The following is a 20,069-nucleotide window of genomic DNA, read 5'->3' on the forward strand; positions in this document are numbered from 1 at the left end:
AGAGAGAGAGAGAGAGAGAGAGAGAGAGAGAGAAGGAGGGAGGGAGACAGAGAGAAAGGGAGGAGGGGGAGAGAGGAGGGAAGGGAGGGAGAGAGAACGAACATTTGTTTCTAAGTGAGCACTGACATGGAAAACGTGGAGACACTTACTTCAGAGTTTTTGTTCTGTTGTCATTATTGCCCAGTGTGGGCCTCTCAATCTCCAGATCTCTGCGACTAAGTAAATCAAAGAAAGCAATGCATGTTAGGCAGAATTGGGTCAGGGGAAATTTCACAGAATCTGCGATCAATGAGTCTAACTGCTGCCAGAACACAACACGGGGCTGCCCCCCCCCCCCCCAAGTGGCTGTGCAGCCTCTACCTGAGTATCTCCAGCTGGTGTGAACTCACCCCCTCCCCTAAGACAATTCTATTTCAAAATAGCTCTAATTTGGAAGCTTACCTTCCTCACCTGAGGCCTCACTGCCCAGACTACTGAGTACTTCATGGGCACTGATTACATCAGTTTAGGTTCACTACAAAGACATACTTCACTTCTAACCTCCCCTCCAGTTCTGGAACCATAATCAAATCAATACTCTCATAGTTCCACAAAAGAGTGTGTCAGTCTACCCTTACGGCTTTACTCTCCACATCAGCAACTTTTCAAAGCAAAATATCTTAGCCTAGTCACCACTCCCTCCCCTTTGTGTTGTTGCTTAGTCATTTTTCTGTTCTTTCTGGACCCAGGGCTCTATCCACTCTGCCACCTAGCCTCCCTTTATATACTGTCTTCCCAATTAGATGGCAAGCCCCTTGAGGGGAGGGACTGTCTATGCTGTTATAATTTATAGCCCCCAGAGTTCAGGTAGCTCTAAGCTAATTATTTCAATGCATTCTACCCACAGTTCTAAGCAGTCCTATGGGGCCAAGCAGATCAAATTTAATTCATCCCTCCCTACAAAAATTCTTCAAATACTTGTAGTCAATCAAGTTTCCTTCAGTGTCCTCTTATTCAGAATAATTAACTGGTTCCTTCATTTCATACAGAACTGGAATTGTTCCCTGCAAAGTCACTAACGGATCTATTAAGCATTTTTAAAATGTCATTAAAAATTCTGAACCAAACAACAGGAAAAAGCATTTCCATATACAAAGTAGAAGATAAAGAGAATATATATAAACTGTGACTCTCTACTCCATACAGCTTGCTTTATATCTATCTATATGTGTGTATGTATACATATGAAAAAAAAACTCAACGCATTACTTTCAAAACTGTCATGCTTGTCTGTTTCCTCCTAAACTTCTTTTTATTCTGTGTTTTTATTGTGAATTAAAAAACAAAAGAAAATGAGCACACCCATACACAAGGCGCCAGTACATAAACCCCTGCTCTTCTCTTCAGTGACCATGTCCAAAAGTCTTTCTTTTTTCCCACCTTTAGTCCATCCCCTTCTGTCACAAGGCAGAGAACACACTTCATTACAGATTCTCTGGAGTCATGGCTGGTCAGCACTCAGAGTTCTCAAAGTCTTTTAAAGTTGTTTTTCCTTACAAGGTGTTACAATGTATTGTCCTTGGACAAATCGGTGGCCTGGTTCTGCTTACTTCCTTCTGCATCTATTCATTCTGCCCAGGATTCTCTGAAATTACCTCTTCAGTCATTTCTTATGGACTTAACATTCTATTACCTTCATGTGCCACAATTTGTTCAGTCATTACCCAAGTGATGGACAGCCCCTGAGATTCTAGGGTTTTTTTTCTATCCCCTTCAGGATCAGGAAGTTTGCTTTCCCTGTGGCCATTACATTGCCCTCCAGAAAGGCTGAACAAGTCATGGTTCCATCAGAAGTGCCTCAACATGCTTCTTCCCCCAATTTATCATTTCTCATCTTTTGTCAACTTTGTCAATCTGATGGGTATGAGGTGGAACTTCAGGGTTACTTTAATTTGCATTTTCGAATTTGGATTCTGGAGAATTTTTTCATATGGCTAAAGAGTCTGGTCTCCCCCCCCCCCCATCTGCCTTTTCACACCCCTCATTCTCAGGGCTTGGGCCCCATTCTCCCTTCCCCCCACACCTTTTTTCGTGGCCATCCTCCATGACTGCAATGCTCTCCCTCCTGGCATCTTTCAATCCCAACTAAAATTCCACCCATCTTCCACAGGAAGCCCTTCCAGAGCCTTAATTCTCTCACTTTCCCTCCGTGGATTATCTCTGATCAATCCTGTCTGACAGTTTATGCAGTTGCTTGCATGTTGTCTCCTTGTTTAAGACAGCAGACTCCTTGAGAGCAGGGCTCTGCTTGACATTCTTTGTATCCCTAGCACTTAGCACAGCGCCTGGCACATAGTAGCAACCTAATAAATATTTGCTGACTGGCAGAATGTGCTGCCTTCCTCTCCTATCAGAATATAAGATCCCTGAGGGCAGGGAAGGTCTTTTTGCTCAGATGTGCATCCCTGGCATTTAGCATTGTGTCTAGCACCTAATAAATACTGACTGAATGATTTAATAGCTAGCAACAAGTGCTAGGCACTATGCTAAGTGCTTTATAAATATTATCTCATTTATCTCTCTAGGTTATCAACTAAAGAGAACACAGGAACCGCCACAGTGCCCTGGGGCACATGCACCCATGCATGCATGAGGACCGGGACAAGAATGACAGATGATTTAGCGAAAGGAGAACAGCTGAACAGGCAAGGAGACAACCATTCCTATCTATCAATTAGGAAACAGCTTGTCAACTCCTGGAAAAATTGGGGCCCTTACCCTGCTCTGACCAGCAGTTTCTGACCACTCCCAAGGACACCCCTCCCCACCGAGCCCCAAAGTTTCTAACACCCCTGGTCCTGGACAGAGACAGCAGCAAGGACATTTTTGCAATCTCTCAACACCTTCAATGCTCCCTTCCTGCAGTTCTGCTATTCTGTGTACCCAGACTATATGCTGGCCTACTTTTCCCCTTGGCTATACTCTGTAAGAATCCCCTTCCTCCCTGGACATCCTTGTTTAAACAAGGCAGCATGTTGTCCCAGACTGCAATTACTTGACCCTAAATAAATGCCTCACTTTATTTACTGATCACCTAGTTCATCTGAATTTCTTTCCCTGCAGGCTGACAGGCTCTTATTCTTATAAATTTGAATTAGTTTATGTATCTTGAAAATGAGACCTTTATTAGAGAAATTTACTGTGAAAAATTTCCATAGTTAACACCTCGAAGATAACTTTGTATATAATTTTATATGAATGTGCTATTTTCTTCAAATTCTCTCTCTGTATCCACAGTTCTTGGTACACAGTAAGCACTTACTAAATGCTTACAGAATGACTCAACTCCCCAATCTAGAGGCTCTCTGGAGTGCCTATGTTCTTCCTAGCACAGTGACTGGCTATCAATCAATCCACATCTATGATGTGCTAAATGTTGGGGATAGAAATACTAAAGTGAAATAGTCGTTGCCCTTACAGAACTCAAATCCCACAGGTCATTTTAGCTTTTTGGAGGGGGAAGGCAATTGGGGTTAAGTGACTTGCCCAAGTGTTAAGTTTCTGAGGCTGGATTTGAACTCAGGTCCTCCTGACTCCAGGGCTGGTGCTTTATTCACTGCGCCACCTAGTTGCAACCCTCTCCCCCCCCCCCCAGGTCTTTTTAAAAGGAAATGCCCAGACACACCAGCCTCATCAGACTCTGTGGTGGTGATTTCTGGAGCCCAAGTGTAGAATGTCACATTTCTAGTACAGTTTTACATTAAGCCCATTGTTCTAATGAACTGTCAAGATGTTTTTGGATCCTGACCCTGTGAACTAGTGTATCTATTATGTATGTTTCACGTCATCTGCAAATCTGATGAGCATGCCTGCTATATGCCTTCATTTAAGGCACTAATGAACAGCAATGGACCAAAGGAAGATCCCTGGGGCACATCATTAGAGACAAGTTAATACTGGTAGTGAGTTCCTATTCATAAAATTCCTAATGGGACAGGCAACTCTAGCGTTTTTTGTTACTCAGTCAGAGCAGGGCCAAAGAGTAATCTATTCACAAAGAGATACCGGCAGTTTTTACCAGTAGTGACGCCATGGAAACATTACCTACAGAGCACCTGGGGTCACGTTGAGGGCCTTTATAACACAGGACAAAAAGGCCCCTTTAAACCTCAACAACATACCTGAGAGGCTTGAGCCCCAATCACTCAGCTTCCTAGCCAAGAACACAGGTAAGAGAAATAGCTAGCTTACGAGACTGTAAGTTCCTTGAGGGCAGGGACCTACTATCACGCTTCTCTATTTCCCATAATGTCTGAACATACAGCAAGGCTCAATAAAGCCTTACTGAACTGAAAACAGTTATTGGAGGGTTCATGTCAGCCAAACATGCAAACTAACAATGCTCTATAACAAATGCATTGCTGAGTTTTTCACAGAAATTTCCTGAATTCCTTCCTGTGTCCTCAGAAAGCAGTGATTTAGGCAGGTTTGTATGTTTTGGAGTAGGTAAATAAGTGAAAACATACTACTCATGCTTATGTGCCCAAGAGGAAGATTTGACAGTGAGGCAGCAGAGGGAAAAAATGACACAGAATGAGGTCAAACCATAATGTTCCCCTCTTTGTTTTTTCTTCCTTTGATGCTGCCTCATGTTTTAAATTCATTGGATGGCTGTAGGATAAAGAAGTGATATAGCCTTAAAATTATAACCAGTTTGGCTGGGGCTATGCTACAGTTATCCCTTCCACATCCTGATGTTCCCCATTACAGTTTCCATATATTGCAGGCTGGCATAAGAAATTAAATGGTAATTTTGGGGGAGTTTTACAGAAGCTTCTGATGACACATGAAGGCCAGTAGATGACAAAGAGCCTATGACCAAATATTTAACCCAGATTTTACAATAAGGTACTATAAACACCTCATAACACAAAAGGAAAAAATTTAGACCTCTTTTCTGGTATGAGTGGGAGGGCCAAAAAAATTTCACATGTGGGGGCACCACACCCCTAACTGCTGTGATGTGGCAAGGATAACTGTGTTTGGGGCTATGCCACAGTTTGCTGTGGCAGGTGAATCCACACAAGAACCAATCGACCAAATACAATGGAAGAAGAAATAATTACTTTTCCCACCCCTTTCCTCGCACTCATTGTCTTCTTAGGCTGAATCTATCATAAGATGCATTTCATACCTATTATAGGAACCCAGGAACAGCTGTAGATTTTCTTGATTAATATCCTGAGCAATGTGGAGTCGATATGTTTGGATCAGGTCTAGATTGGCTTGCAACTCTTCCTAAAAGAGAGAATACACGTTACAGGTAAACTCCAAGCTAGAAAAAAGTTCAATTCACATAAGCATAGATAGTTTTTATCCTCAGTGAACTAACTTAAGCCTTCTATATCCCTTTCTTTTTCAGGGGCAAGACATGAACAGAGCACTTTGTTGACAGACTTCTTGGTGCATATGAACTGCTGAATTCGTTTTTGGATTTAGCCTTTTTTTTTTGGAGGGCAATTGGGGTTAAATGACTTGCTCAAGGTCCCACAGCTAGTTTTTTGTTAAGTGTCTGAAGCCGGATTTGAACTCACGTCCTCCTGACTCCAGGGCTGGAGCTCTATTCACTGAACCACCTAGCTGCCCTCGCTTTAGCCTTTTTAAGGGAGACATAATTCAGGCCCTTTCTCACAGAGACTCAGAAAAGGAGCATATTCTACAATTATAAAGAAAATAAGAAATATCATAGTGGGTTTATTTGGAAAGGCAGTGAAACATCATGGAAAATCTGTTGGACCTACGAGGTCCCCTCATATCACCTATGTGATCACGGGGAATCCTGACTTCACTAATCAGAGACACTTTCCTCACTTGTACAAGGAGGGCAGTACTTGTACCACCACTCTTGTTGTGTTGGACAGTGTTTGGTGAAATCTAAAGCGATATATAAATCATCACCACTCTATGGCTGAGAGAGTCCTGTAATCAAGCTACCTCACTATGTCAGCTTCAGAAGTTTGGGGACATGTCCGAATCACTCTTCACTTTCCTTGAAGACCCTAGAGGTTTCTTATCTATCACTACCATACACACATGGCAATCACTTTATGATCATTTGAAAGCATTTCATGGGACAGTTGGATATTTATGTCAGGTCAGAATAACTCGGAGAAAAGAAGCTCCCTAATCAACAATTACTGAACTTAATTTCATTCCACTGGTCACAGCTGAGTTTATTCCTGTCTCTGCTGTTTTTACCATCCCACTGGTTCTTCCTTCTTTAGATATCGCAAAGCACCCAACCCTTGATTTGCCCGCCCATTTTCTCATGTTTTCCACTACTTTCTTTGACTCTATCACTTCTTCCTACAAATAACATACACCTTTTCTTCAAATTCCATTGTGTGACATTTCCATAAAACCTTTCTAGATCTTACTTTGTCTGCAAAAGAAGTCTGGCGAAGAACCTGAACTTGGCAAATAACACCATCCCCTTCCCTTCTGTCTCTCTAAGGGATACCTGGCATTGGAAAGATGTTCTTCCAACTGTCACATACTGTAGGCCAAATGGGTCTTTATGATGACAGTATTTCCTTTATCTGCTGCCCTGTGTTATGCATCATGACCAGAGAATATGTATCATATTCTCTGGAGGTCCCTCCACCTCCCATTACTTCATACTAATACCTTGGAAAATGGCTGACAGGCTCAATGCCTATGAGTCTGCTGCAGTCAAACAAGACAGCTTTGTTCACATTCAGAGCCAAATTGCCTGACTTAGTTTTTGCCACTGGTTATAGAACTTCCAAGTTAGAAGTAGTATGTTAACTCTTATGCTTACCTGTCCAAAGTGATGAGCCAAAATAATGTCCACAATGTTAGTTGTCCAGCCTGAGAACTAGAAAGAAGGAAATTAAACGGTACACACTCATGTAAAGTTTTCAGTTTTTTAAATAATTTTTTACTGGTCTTTTGTTTTTACATCATCTAAATTTCCACTCTATTCCTGAGTCAAAAATGAAGAGGAAATGCATTATAATGGGACAGAAGTGCTGAGCATCTCCAGGAATCTTTTGATGGGTTGATTTTCCGTGGCCCTTGGATCACTGGTAGCGAACAAGTCATGATTGCAAGAGCTGTGATATTAGAATCTCTGGTGACATGACCAATCACAACCCCTACTTTCAATCTACCATTTATTAAGAGCCTGCTATTTGTGAGCAGCCACTCTCAGCTGGGGGTGATGATGAGAAAGGATACAAAGACATATTATAGACACTAGGGGTGGGGTGAGTTCTTTAGACAGAAAAGGCGAGAACACCAATAGAGAGTGAAAGACCATTGGAGGGAAGCCATTTTGGTGCCTCAGTTTTGTCATAAATCACTGTCGGTAAAGAAAGCTATCTGCAGGCCAGTGAGAATGGTAGACCCCCGTCTACAAGGATATATGAGACTGAAGCCACTGATATTTCATCACAATTTAAAAATAACTCAAGGCACAGACTTATGTGTTAGAATTTGTGATGTGGAAGGAAAGGAAAGTCAGGTATAGTCTGACACATATCTTTAGGGGATAGCAAACTACCCACTGCCTGCCTTCTGTGCTGCTTGCTTCCAAACAGAGGAACTGTTTCAAATGATTTTTACATTTTAAAATAAAATTTTATTGTATTTAAAAAGTAAAAACCATTCTTAGTTCTCCAAGGGCAGGATTTGGCCTTTTGGCTGGGCATAAGTTTGATGATCCTTGCTGCAGATTTTGGGAGAGAAGCCTCGATCTGCTTAGAGAAAGGACAAGTAAGTCCCCATAGGGAAGCTAGTTGGTTCAGTGGATAGAGTGCAGGGCCTGGAGTCAGGAGGACCTGAGTTCAAATCTGGTTTCAGACACATACTAGTTGTGTGACCCTGGGCAGGTCAATTCACCCTGTTTGTCTCAGTTCCTCATCTGTAAAATGAACTGGAGAAGGAAATGGCAAACCATTTCAGTATTTCTGTCAAGAAAACCCCAAATTCGGTCACACAGAGTCAGACAGAACTGAAAACAATTGAAAATAAGATCCCATAAGGTTAATATTCTAAAAGGAAAGTCCATTTAGGAGGGATGAAAAAATCCCCAGAATGAAATTTTGAGGATACAAAGAAAAACTTACAGAGGGAGTTGTCTAAAGAAATTGAGGTGGATACAAAGGGAACTAAGTGCCCACAGAGATTTTTAAAAGACACATACAACAGAGAGAAGAACAGGTAAGGTAAAATAAGTAAGAGTCCTGTACAAACGGCACAGGTCTATTGGCTCACTGCCACAAGTTCTATAGCTTACAATGAGCTTAATACTGGTCAAAAATGCTAAGGACATAAACAAAGATGACTTTTTTTTTCTAGCCATATTGCGGAAAAAGAGGGCCAAAGAAGGGATAGGACCATGGCTTGGGGTGGACGGGACAAAAACTAATGACAGGGGACAACAATAACCAATGACAGAACTACTTATCTCTAACTAGGGAAGGTTACAGTAGGAGGAAGGGCCTTTCTCTGATCCTATGGTTGTTTTTTTCTATTCTCCACAATCTTTCAAAGATCTCTTAAAGGCAGTGCCTCTGCAATCACACCTGCCAATTCTTTCAGGGCTCTGGATATAGTTCATCTGGTTACTTGAATTAAGGACAATTCGGTACTCTCTTATTTTGGATATCAGATAATCAGTCGTTTTTGTTCTGGCCTTCCTGATCTAAAGGGAAGAGAAAGGAGTCAGCAACTATAGGCTAGAGAGAATTGCCTTTGATTCCTCACAAAATTCTAGAGTTAATTACTAAATGGATGGTTAGTAAACATGAAGAAAGGGAAGTGGTGACCAGAGAACTTTACAGTTTTATCAAAGACAGGTCATGCCAGGCCCATCTGATTTCCTTTTTTAATGAGGTTACCTCATGGGAGATCAGGAAAATGCTAAAACTCTATCTTGCCTATATTTTAGCAAAGCATTTAACAGGGTCCCTCATCCAATTCTTGTAGTGAAGGCAGCAAGGCAGCACAGCAGATAGAAAGTTGAGCCTAGTATCAGGAAGACCCAAGTTCAAATCCAGGTCTCTAATGAAGCATCCCAGGGAATCTGCACTTGGCTGTGGGGTATTCCTCTGGAGACCACCTTATATATATATTTTGGAGGGAGGAAAGCAAGGCAGTTGGGGTTAAGTGACTTGTCCAAGGTGACATGGCTAGTACGTGTTAAGTGTCTGAGGCAGGATTTGAACTCAGGTCCTCCTGACTCCAGGGCTGGTGCTCTGTTCACTGTGCCACCTAGCTGCCCCTACCATCTTATTTTTTAATGTTCTTTGGATCCAGCAATATAACCAGATCTTCTATCTCAATTTACTACTGTCTAGCCCACTAGTCTTCTAGTTGTGGGAGATAATGGTCCCACTGCACTGTGTTTGCCCTGGTCAGAACACAAGTGAAGTATGAAAAGTTCTGGACACTACATTTTAGGAAAAGCATCGATAAACTGGAGAGCATCCTGAGGACAAGGATCAGCATGGGGAAGGGGTCTCAAGATCATGCTATATAAATATCAGTGATGAACTGGGAATGTTCAGCCTGGAGAAGAGAAATAATCTTAGGAGGGGATATGAGTGATGTCTTCAGGTATCTGAGGGGCTGTAACATAGCAGTTCTTCTTCTGCTTGGTTCTATCAGGTAGAATTAGAAATTATGTGTGTGGAAGTTGTGGAGAGACATATTGAAGCTTGATATAAGAAAACATTTCTCAACAGTGATTTCCAAAAGTGGAATGGAGTTAAATAAGTGTCTCCTCAGTTAGGTGGCGCCATAAGTGCACAGAGTGCCAGTCCTGGAATCAAGAAGACTTATCTTCCTGAGTTCAAATCTCACCTCAGATACTTACTAGCTATGTGACCCATGGCAAGTCATTTTAACCCTGTCTGGAGAAGAAAATGTCAGAACACTCCAGTATCTTTGCCAAGAAAACCCCAAATAGGGTCAGGAAGAGTCAGACACGACCGAACATGACTAAACAACAATCATGACTCCAAATTCAGTACTCTTTCCCATGTGTCTACTCCCCTGTTCAAATGGGGCCATGAAGAGTCAGGCATTACTGAAAATGACAAAGTAACAACAACAAACTAGAGGCCTTCAAGCGGAGGAAGAGTGACCAGTTGGGCATACTGCAGAAGAGATTCTTTCACAGAAACAGGATTGGGCTTACATGGCCTCTGGGGTCCCTTCCAACTCAGATTCTGGGTCGCCTCTTCTCTATATCTTTAAGATCAATGAAAACTTATATTCAGCCCTTTAAAATTCTATTCTGGCAAATTCCAGACCACCACTAATTTAAGCTGCTGCCATTCTTTTGGCAGTTAATACTCAGAAATTTTAGCAGTCAAGGAAAACTCATTTCAAAATGATTTTTTCAATCTAAAAATGGTGAATTTATTTTGGCATGGATGAGTTCCATGAGTACATAATGATTATTGGCATTCAAATCGTTTACATGTGTAAGACTCTACAGCCTTATGAGTAGGTTCAATTCAACTTGCTACACCTCTGCCTGAATCCCAACAAATGTATTGGAGAGGAGGAATTTTTTCTTTTTTAAAGAGAAAATACCAATAGCCTATATGTCCTCTGGAAAAGAAGGCAAAAATCTTTAGGGAATATACTAGGAGATAAGGGCCAGTATATTCAGAATAGGCACTTACCTTGGAGGCTGCCCAGTCAATCCAACCTTTAGCGCAGGGGTCAACATTGATGAGCATAAGGCCTTCCACAAGCTCTGGATGATTGAGCTGAAAAACATGAGGCAGACACATCAGCATTCTTATGCCTTTATAGAGAAAGAGTAATCGCAAAGAGTACCAGTCTTCCAACCAGGCCCCACAGAGGTTGTACTAACACTTGTAAAAGTATGGTTAATTATTTTCCTGTTCCAAAAGAGGAAGGCGGGTTTTCTGCTTTCATGAAAAAGCATGGGGGAAGTATGAGGCAGGAACTCAGAAAATACCTCCTTCACAGATGAGTTAATAACCTGAATCAGCAGTCGGAACGGTAGTACTTAAAATGGTTATCAATTGCTGTGCTAATTAAAGGCTGAATTTGTACTGCAGGTATGTAGGTATTTAAGTAGTAGGGGTTATAAATAACTGTCACTTTGGTTCTCTACAGGTATCTTGTACCTTGGACCCAATCATCCCCCTACAAGGAGATGTTGAAACTTGAAAGCAAGCCTATTTGAGCTAGAGAGATTTCTGAGCATGTAAATTCCTTAGGACAATAGCTAACAAGGGATATGAACAGTACTTCACTTTTGAGATTATTTGCATACCTGTTTTTATGTTCTAAAAATGAGGGAGGAAGCAAGATAAGATTAAAACTTTGGCTTGGAAAGCTTATTCTCCTTTCCCCAAATGGGTCTTTTAAACATATCTTATGTGAACACAAATCATTTAAGTGTCTTTAATATACATTAACCATTCTAAAAACCTCCTAGGCTAGGGGCTCCTAGCCCCAGGTTTGTGAACTTGTTGTTTCAAGATAAGTAAATTCCTCAGTAATTCTGTACACTTAAAAACATTCTGAGAAGGTATCCAAAAGCTGCCAAAGAAGTCCATGGCACCCAAAAAGTTAGGAGCCCTGTAACAGAAATTTCCTTCCTTTCTTCCTTCCGTCTCATCATCTTCCCCGTTTCCACATGGTTTTATAGGATGGTATGAAGAGGAAACCATGGCCCTGTGCAAGTCTGTATCTGGATTTTTCTGGCTGGCCCTTCTCAGAGGCAAAATTGGGGAAGTGTTCTTGGTCCTTAAAGTATGTCTTAGCTCCCTCCTTTGCTCTCCTTTATCCTGCTGCCCTTTAATGAAGCAGCACCTCTTGGACAAGGGCAGCTCATAAAATCAGCATGTGGCTTTCAAGTTCTTGGGCCCATCCCTTATGTTTACTCACAGCAAACCTGCTGAGGATATAAGCACCAGCTCCAACTCCAATTCCAATGATACCTTTCAAGCTGCAAAATATGCCAAAATTGAAAAGGTTAATTTTATATGGGAAGCTCCAGTATTGCCTGTCTTTGTTTTTCCCTTTATGATCTAGCTGGCTTCAAACATTCCCATCTATCCTCCTTAGACTTGTACTACCCAGACTACTAGTCAAATAACATCCTAACCCAGAATTCTCTTCCTAAAGTAGGAAGAGGATAGCCAAGGGAAACATCAATTTTAATTGTACAGACCCAGGGATATCCAATAGCCTCACTTCTGAACTTACCTTAAATGAGTTAAGACAGCAGGCAGCATTTCAGCCAGTTCATCCATAGTAGGGTACTGGTATCTGAAACCATCATCATTAACAAATCACATAAGTGTGTAGTTTTATAATAACCCTGTGAGGTGGATACTATAAATATCATTCCCACTTTACAGGTGAGCTAGCTCAAGTCCTGGAGAGGATAAGTGACTTGTCAAATGTCACTACAAGTCAGAGCCAGAATGTAACCCAGGCCACCCGTCTGGGTCTAGCTAGGGCTGGTGACTTTACATTAGTTTTCAAGAAGGCCTCTAGATTATCTAGATTTCAAAAAGAAATGTTTATGGTCTTAATTTTTACATTAAAAAAACCAACTGAGGGGCGGCCAGGTAGCACAGCGAGTAAGAGCTCCAGTGTCGGGATGACCTGGGGATCGAATCCGGGCTCAGACACTTAGCACCCACCCAGAAACACCTGGCCATGTAACCTTGAGCAAGTTACTTAACCCCAATTGCTTAAAAAAAAAAAAAAAAACAACTGAGGGAGGCGGAGCCAAGACGGTGGCATAGAAGCAGGAAAACTCTATGTGCTGCCCCCATAATCACCTCAAATACCTATAAAAAACAACACTAAAGAAACTTTAGGGCTACAGAATTCACAAAGTGACAGAGAGAAACAAATCTCCCACTGAAGGAAGCCTGGCAGGAAGGGTCCATTGCAGCGCTGGGAACAGAGCCCAGCCCTACTTGAGCCCTGGGTTTTAGCCCCAGGGCAGTCACAACCAGCCACGGCTAGAGGGACTTGGGAAAAGTGGATCACCAGAAGCTGTGGTGGTTTCCAGAATTATCAACCCATAAATGCCAAAGACAAAGTGAGAGGTCAGTGTGGACTTTGGGGACAGGGGGTCTGGGAGTGAAGTCTGGCCTCTGCCTCCCCGAGGGAGAAACAGCTGAGGAGTGGTGGCCGTGCAGCTGCTATCGAGAGGTTGCTTCAGAGCTCTTGGCCTGTAGATTATAGGGGGAACCAAGCTATCATTCCAAGGGGTAATCACTCTTGCTTTAACCTGTTTGCTTCTGGATCGCTGTCTAGGGTGGAGGCCCTGGAGTATGTGACCAGGTGCCAGAGCCAGTGGAGGCTTCTGAGGCTTCTAATAGCTCTGGCAGCTTCAAAAACCCCAGTGATTTCGGACAAAGCTTTCCTCTCTGGAAGCAGAGTTCTATTGTGGTAAAAAGCTCAAAAGTCAAGTAATTGAGTGGCAACATGAGCAAGCAAAGGAAGCAAAGTAAGCACAGCAATCCGACTTTAGGTTCCTATTTTGGGGACAAAAAGGATCAAAGCATGGAACGGGAGGAAGACAATGAAGTCAGAACTCCTATACCAAAAGCTTCCAAGAAAAATATGAATTTATTACAGGCCATAGAGGAGCTTAAGAAGGATTTTGAAAACCAAATAAGAGAAGTGGAGGAAAAATTGGGAAGAGAAATGAGAACGATGCAAGAAAATCATGAAAATAGAGTCAACAACCTGACAAGAGAAAACAACACCTTAAAAAATAGACTAACTCAAATGGCAAAGGAGGCCCAAAAAGCCAATGAGCAGAAGAATGTCTTAAAAAGTCAAATTTGCCATATGGAAAAAGAATCTCAAAAGCTCACTGAAGAGAATAATTCCTTTGGAATTAGACTGGAGTAAATGGAAGCTAGTGACTTTATGAGAATCAAGATACTATTAAACAGATCCAAACAAATGAAAAAATAGAAGGCAATGTGAAATACCTCATTGGGAAAACCACTGACCTGGAAAATAGATCCAGGAGAGATAATTTTAAAATTGTTGGACTACATGAAAGCCATGATCAAAAAAAGAACCTAGAAATCATCCTTCAAGAAATTCTCAAGGAAAATTGCCCTGATGTTTTAGAATCAGAGGGCAAAATAGAGATTGAAAGAATCCACCCATCACCTCTTGAAAAATATCCCCCCCAAAAAAACTCCTAGGAATATTACAGCCAGGTTCCAGAGTTCCCAGATCAAGGAGAAAATATTAGAAGCAGCCAAGAGGAAACAACTTGAATATTGTGGAAACACAATCAGGATAACACAGGATCTGACAGAATCTACATTGAGGGATCGAAGGGGCTTGGAACATGATATTCTGGAGGTCAAAGGATCTGGGCAAAAGTATCATGTTTCAGGGGAAAATATGGTCAGTCATTCAATGAAATAGAGGACTTTCAAACATTCTTGATGAAAAAACCAGAGTTGAATAGAAAATTTGACATTCAGATACAAGAAGCAAGAGAAGCATGAGAAGGTAAACAAGCAAAAGAAATCATAAGGAACTTATCAAAGTTGAATTACTTACATTCATACATGGAAAAATGATCATTGTAACTTATGAAACTATGAAACTTCTCAGTATGAGAATAGTTGAAGGGAATATAAATGTGTATATATATATACATGTATACATATTTATATGTCTATATAGGAGGGTGTATGGGTGTATGAATACATATGTGAGTGTGTGTATATATGTGTACAGGTATACATAGACAGAGGGCACAGGACCAGTTGAATAGGAAGGAATGATACTTAAAAGGTGAGGAATATAATGAGGGGAGACGGGGAGAGACAGAATAGGGTAAATTATCTCATATAGAAGAGGCAAGGGAAAACTGTTACAATGGAGAGGAAGAAGAGGAAGGCAAAAGGGAATGGGTCAACCTTATTCTCATTGAATTTGGCTTAGGGAGGGAATGACATACACACTACATAGGGTATCTCACCCTACAGGAGAGTAGAGGGAAAGGGGATGAGAGGGAAAATGATGGAAGGGAGGGCAGGCTGGTGGGGAGGGAAGTTAGAAGCACTCACTTTAGAAAAGGGACAGGATTAAAGGAGAGAACAGAACAAGTCAGGGGTGGAATGGGATGGAGGGAAATATAGTCAGTCTTTTACAATATATCCACTATGAGAATGTTTTGAGTAGCTCCATGTGTACAACCTATATGGAACTGCTATCTTCCCAGTAGGGGTGGGTGACAAAGGAGGAAGGGAAAGAATCTGGAATTCAAAGTTTTAAAATCAAATGTTAAAAAAAATATAGATATTTTTTACATGCAACTGGGAAATAAGATATACACGTACTGGGCTACAGAGATCCATCCTGCCCTACCAGAAAATTGGAGAGGAGATGGAGGAGGAAATAGGAGATAGCAGATTGGGGGAGAGGGTATACAGTGGGATCGCTGTTTTGCAGTGATGGGTAGGGGAAAGAAGGGGAGAAAATTTGTAACTCAAAATCTTGTGGAAATGAAAGTTGTAAACTAAAATAAACATAAAATTCAATTAAAAAAAACACCCAACTGAACTTGGGTTGTATTTCATACAAATGACAACTGTATTTATAAACAAAAAACTTCTTTACTACGTCTATATCATCTTAATCTCTTTAAGCATTTGTGAATATGAAGGTACATATGTGTGTATATAAGATACATATATGTGCATGTGGTTTTTTTAAAAAAAACATAACATAGTTACGGCCAAAATGTATAACTTTTCTATTTCTGCTTTCTTTATCTCATATATCATTTAATGGTATTCATGGCTGGAATTTTTAATAGTTGGGCCAATCTGCTCAGGCAATTCCCAAATATTAAGCAAATAATAAGGTTGTTTGTACTTTCTGTTATTGCTTTTATAAATAATATCTAGGAAAACTTTACAAGACAATCCTTTTTTTATTTTTAATTACAAACATTGGGGGAATCTTTCTAGTAGTAGTATTATTGCTTCAAAAGGTACAATTAGTTTTATGACTTTTACTAAGAATTGCCAGGTTATTTTCCAAAAAAGACTAGCACTTTAATATGTCACCAGCAATGCATAAGCATAACTGGCTTCCCTACAAACTTGCTAGCACTGTTTGGTTGCTTTTATTTTTGCCAATTTTACCTGTGTGAGGTGGTGGTTTAAAGTTGTTTTAATTTGTTTCTTTGATTAGTGAAGTTGAGCATTTTCATAAGTGTTTATAACTTGCGTATCTTTTTTTGTAAAGTATCTATTCATATCCCCTGATCATTTATCATGTCTCAAGTGGATTATTATCAATTTAGGTTTATATGAATTCCTTTTATCTGATAAATATGCTGTGAAAAACATTCCCTACTTACTTTTCTATTCGGTTTTTTTTCTGGTTGTTAAAACACTGTTACACAATCAAATGCATCTTCCTTGTTCTCAATAATTTTTCTTTCATTTGCACTAATAATTCTCTCCATTATAATCTGTTATGGCTGTATTAACCATTTTTCTTAACTTTTTAACGGTCACATATATTGCATTTCAGAAAAAGAAGAAGGGCTGGTAACATGGAAAGAGGAAAGGATGACCAGTGAATGGCTGGAGTACTTTACTGGAACCCACTTGATGTCAGAAGAAAGTGAGGTGGATGGAGCCCCAGTGGTGAACTTTGGGGAGAACATGGACCACAGAATAGGCAGGGCACGGATGGGTTGCAATCTGTATCATTGGAAGGATGAGTTCACAGATCCATTTAAATATTATAATAAAAGGTATGGCTCTTTCCCCCACTACAATGCTGTTTCCCCTAACAGTATTTACTGAAAAATGATTTTCCCCCAATATTTAATATACAGAGACCAACCTTTTATAAACATTTGAATGTGCTTCTAGGACCTCTATTCTGTTTATTTCTTTTGCCTAGCACCAGACATACAATTTTGTTGGTTTTGAGAAAATAAAGCATAGTGGACCAAGTGCTGAACCTGGAGCCAGGAGAATCTGCCTTTAAATCCTACCTCTGACATGCAATGGAAAGGAACCCAATGTCATTTTATTTCAAATCATTCCAGAAAAGAATCTTACTTGCTTGTAAGCAACCCAATCCTGTCAGTGGTCATCTAGCTAGTCTGTTTTAGGGCCTCCAATGAGGGGGAAGCCAACCCATTTCCTGCAGAGATGGCCCACTTTTAGGCAGCTCTAATTGTCAGGAGGTTTTTCTTGACATTGAATCTCAACTTGGTTCTTTACAGTGTCCACCCGATCTGGAGACGAACAAAATCAAGTCTGATCCCTCTTCCATATGACAGCCCAACTTGTCCCTCCCTCAGTCTTCTCTTTTCTAGGTTAAATTAAACATCTGCAGCTCCTTAAATCAATCCTTATAAGGAATCCTCCACCATAAAAGGGTTGCCCTCTGCTGGAGATTCTCCTGCTTAATAAAGTCCTTCCCAGAACATGGCACCAGGAACCAAGTACAGGATTCCAAATGTGGTCTGAGGAGTGAAGGCCTTACTTCTGGGAGCCAGGTTCCTCTTCATGCAATCTCTAATCCCTTCCCTTCTCTGGGCTGCACAATCCCACTGCTGACTCTTCTGACTTTGCAGTCCACTAAAACCCCGATATTTTCTGGACAAACTGTTGACTGACCATACCACTTCCCCATATTGGTGCTTTGTAATGTATTTCTTGACCCCAAGTGTAAAACTTTGCCCTTATTAAATTCAATTTTGTTAAATGGAGCTGTCTATTGAGATCTTTTTGGATCCTGACTATTTTAGACCACTCGTTAGCCATCCCTCTTGGCTTTGTGTCATCTGCCAATCTGGTCAGCATGTTAACTATGAATTTAACCAAATCACAGATAAAAATGCTAAAGGGAGAACAAGTCCAACCACTGATCCCTAGGCCACTCTAGAGGAGGCCTTTCAAACTCTCATGGCACCATTCATTATTGCTTTTGAAGTCCAATCATTCAACATACTAGCTATGAGACCATGGGCAACTCAATGAATTTCTTAGAGCCTACTTTCTCTATCTAAAAAACTGAGTATAAGAATACCTGTGGCACTTAGGCACCTTGGTGGCCCCAGGGGTAGAATCAGGAAGACCTGTTAAGCCCTTCAAATTATGCCTCAGAAACTTACTGTAAAATGAGCATAATAATGTCACCTCCCTTTCCCAGGTTTGTTGTAAGGATCAAATCTGTCAATAGTTTAACTCGGTGCCTGGTACACAGTAGGCACTTAATAATATGTATGTTTCCTTCTTTTCTATTTTGAGGCAAAATGTGATTAAGCACTTTGCAGGCTTCAGTAATGACATCTAGCATTTGTATAGTACTTTAAAATTTGTGAAGTATTGTACATGTTCCTTCAAAGCACTATACAAATGTGGTTATTAGCGTGTTTTCTTTGATGAAATTTTCCCCTCCTTTTGATACAGTCTTAATGTAACAAACATGAATTAAGATGGCCACTTCCATATACACAACAGAACCCAGAGAAGAGGGGAGGGGCGAAGGGAATTGTAATAGGAATGCAAATTTGAAAGATCTTCCCTGCCCCTAGGCTAAAGTGCACCTGAAGCCTGGGGAGGGAGGCTTGTTTTTCAGTAGATACTTCTTGATTGGCCAGTGAGTCAATAAGGTTGTTACATTCTCTGAGCCAGGAGAAGGCTATATAAGCCCTGATGTGTAGCTTTGTTTTGGGACTCACTTTGAGAAGTGTTCTGTGATTTGATCTGAATTATGGGAAGCCGTTGTTGAGAGTCCCCCGACTTTGAAAAACCCAGATGTGGAAACCCAGATGTTGACTGGGTATGGATGTAATGGTTGGACAGTTTGGAAAGCTGTCTACTTGATCTGTTAATGTCTTGATAATTCTGTCGGTATATTTTGAAGTTTGGGGTGCTGACCTTTTTCCCCTGAACAAGGTAAACGATATATGTCTGACTGATTAAAGTAAGCTTGTTAACCCATTTTGAGTTGCTTTCCTTTAACAAAGCAGATCCAAGAACCTGTGGTAGCTGCAAACCCTGAGGACGCTTGGGATGCTTGCTGCTACAGGAATACACATTTATATAGCACCTACTATGTGCCAGGGCAGCCAGATGGCACAGCAGGACAGAGCACATCAGGCTTGGAGTCAGGAAGTCCTGGACAAGTCACTTCACCCTGTTTGCCTCAGTTTCCTCATCTGTAAAATGAGCTGGAGAATGAAATAGTGAACCACTCCAGTACCTTTGCCAAGAAAACTTCAGATGAGGTCATGGAAGAGCTGGTCCTAATGTGAAAAACGTACCAGGCACTGTGCTAAGCGCTTTTTCAATTATCACTTTGTAATTATATGGCTGCGTGACCCTAGGCAAGTCAATAAACCTCCATTTGCCTCAGTTTCTTCATCTCTAAAATGGGGACAATAGTACCTGCCACTCAGAGTGGTTGTGATGATAAAATGAGGTAATATTTATAAAGCTTAGTAAAGCAGTATGTAAATGCTAGTTATTGTCAACTATTATTATTAATCATTCTTACATGCCAGGTACTGTACTAGATGCTCGGGATAGAGAGATGAAAATGCAATCAGCCCAGCTATCAGAGATCCTCCCTTCTACTGGGGAGAGAATGCATGCACATCGAGGTTTCAAGTAAATACAAGGTGATTTAGGGAGGAGGGAGTCACAAGCAACTGGGGGCCTCAGGAAAGGCCTTGGGATCTGAGCTTGAAGGGAATCAAAGGTGGAGATGAGGATGGACTGCATGTCAGGCAGGGGAACAGAGTATACAAAGACATGGAGATAGGAATGATAGAGAACTGTGTACGAGGACGAGCAAGGAGGTGGCTAGTAGAGCTGGACTGGAAGAATGCAAAATAACACATAACAATGATGGAAAAGCAGGTTAGAGTATGTTGTGAAAGGCCTCAACTGTCTAACCGAGGAGACTGTGTTTGATCTTGGAGGTAACAGGGAACCACTGAAGCTTCTTCAATGGAGGAGTGATATGGTCAGACTGTGCTTCAGTGA

At 41.1% G+C, this 20,069-nt stretch overlaps 1 protein-coding gene across 3 annotated transcripts in view; it reads right to left on the reverse strand.

Annotated features, from left to right (window-relative positions):
* NDRG3 (NDRG family member 3) overlaps positions 1–20,069 on the reverse strand; it is a 76,161-nt gene that overhangs the window by 7,435 nt on the left and 48,657 nt on the right. For all 3 annotated transcript variants that reach the window (XM_069077625.1, XM_069077626.1, XM_069077624.1), the window contains 6 exons: positions 12,259–12,321; positions 11,938–11,998; positions 10,698–10,784; positions 6,821–6,877; positions 5,174–5,277; positions 150–215 (listed from right to left, as the gene is read on the reverse strand). In XM_069077625.1, the coding sequence (XP_068933726.1) occupies positions 150–215; positions 5,174–5,277; positions 6,821–6,877; positions 10,698–10,784; positions 11,938–11,998; positions 12,259–12,321 (438 nt within the window). The remainder of the gene's footprint in view (positions 1–149; positions 216–5,173; positions 5,278–6,820; positions 6,878–10,697; positions 10,785–11,937; positions 11,999–12,258; positions 12,322–20,069) is intronic.

This window comes from Petaurus breviceps, unplaced genomic scaffold (genome assembly GCF_028583685.1).
Source record: "Petaurus breviceps papuanus isolate PSGF00001 unplaced genomic scaffold, PetGlider_PUasm1.0 90994, whole genome shotgun sequence".
In the NCBI taxonomy this organism is placed as follows: domain Eukaryota; kingdom Metazoa; phylum Chordata; class Mammalia; order Diprotodontia; family Petauridae; genus Petaurus; species Petaurus breviceps.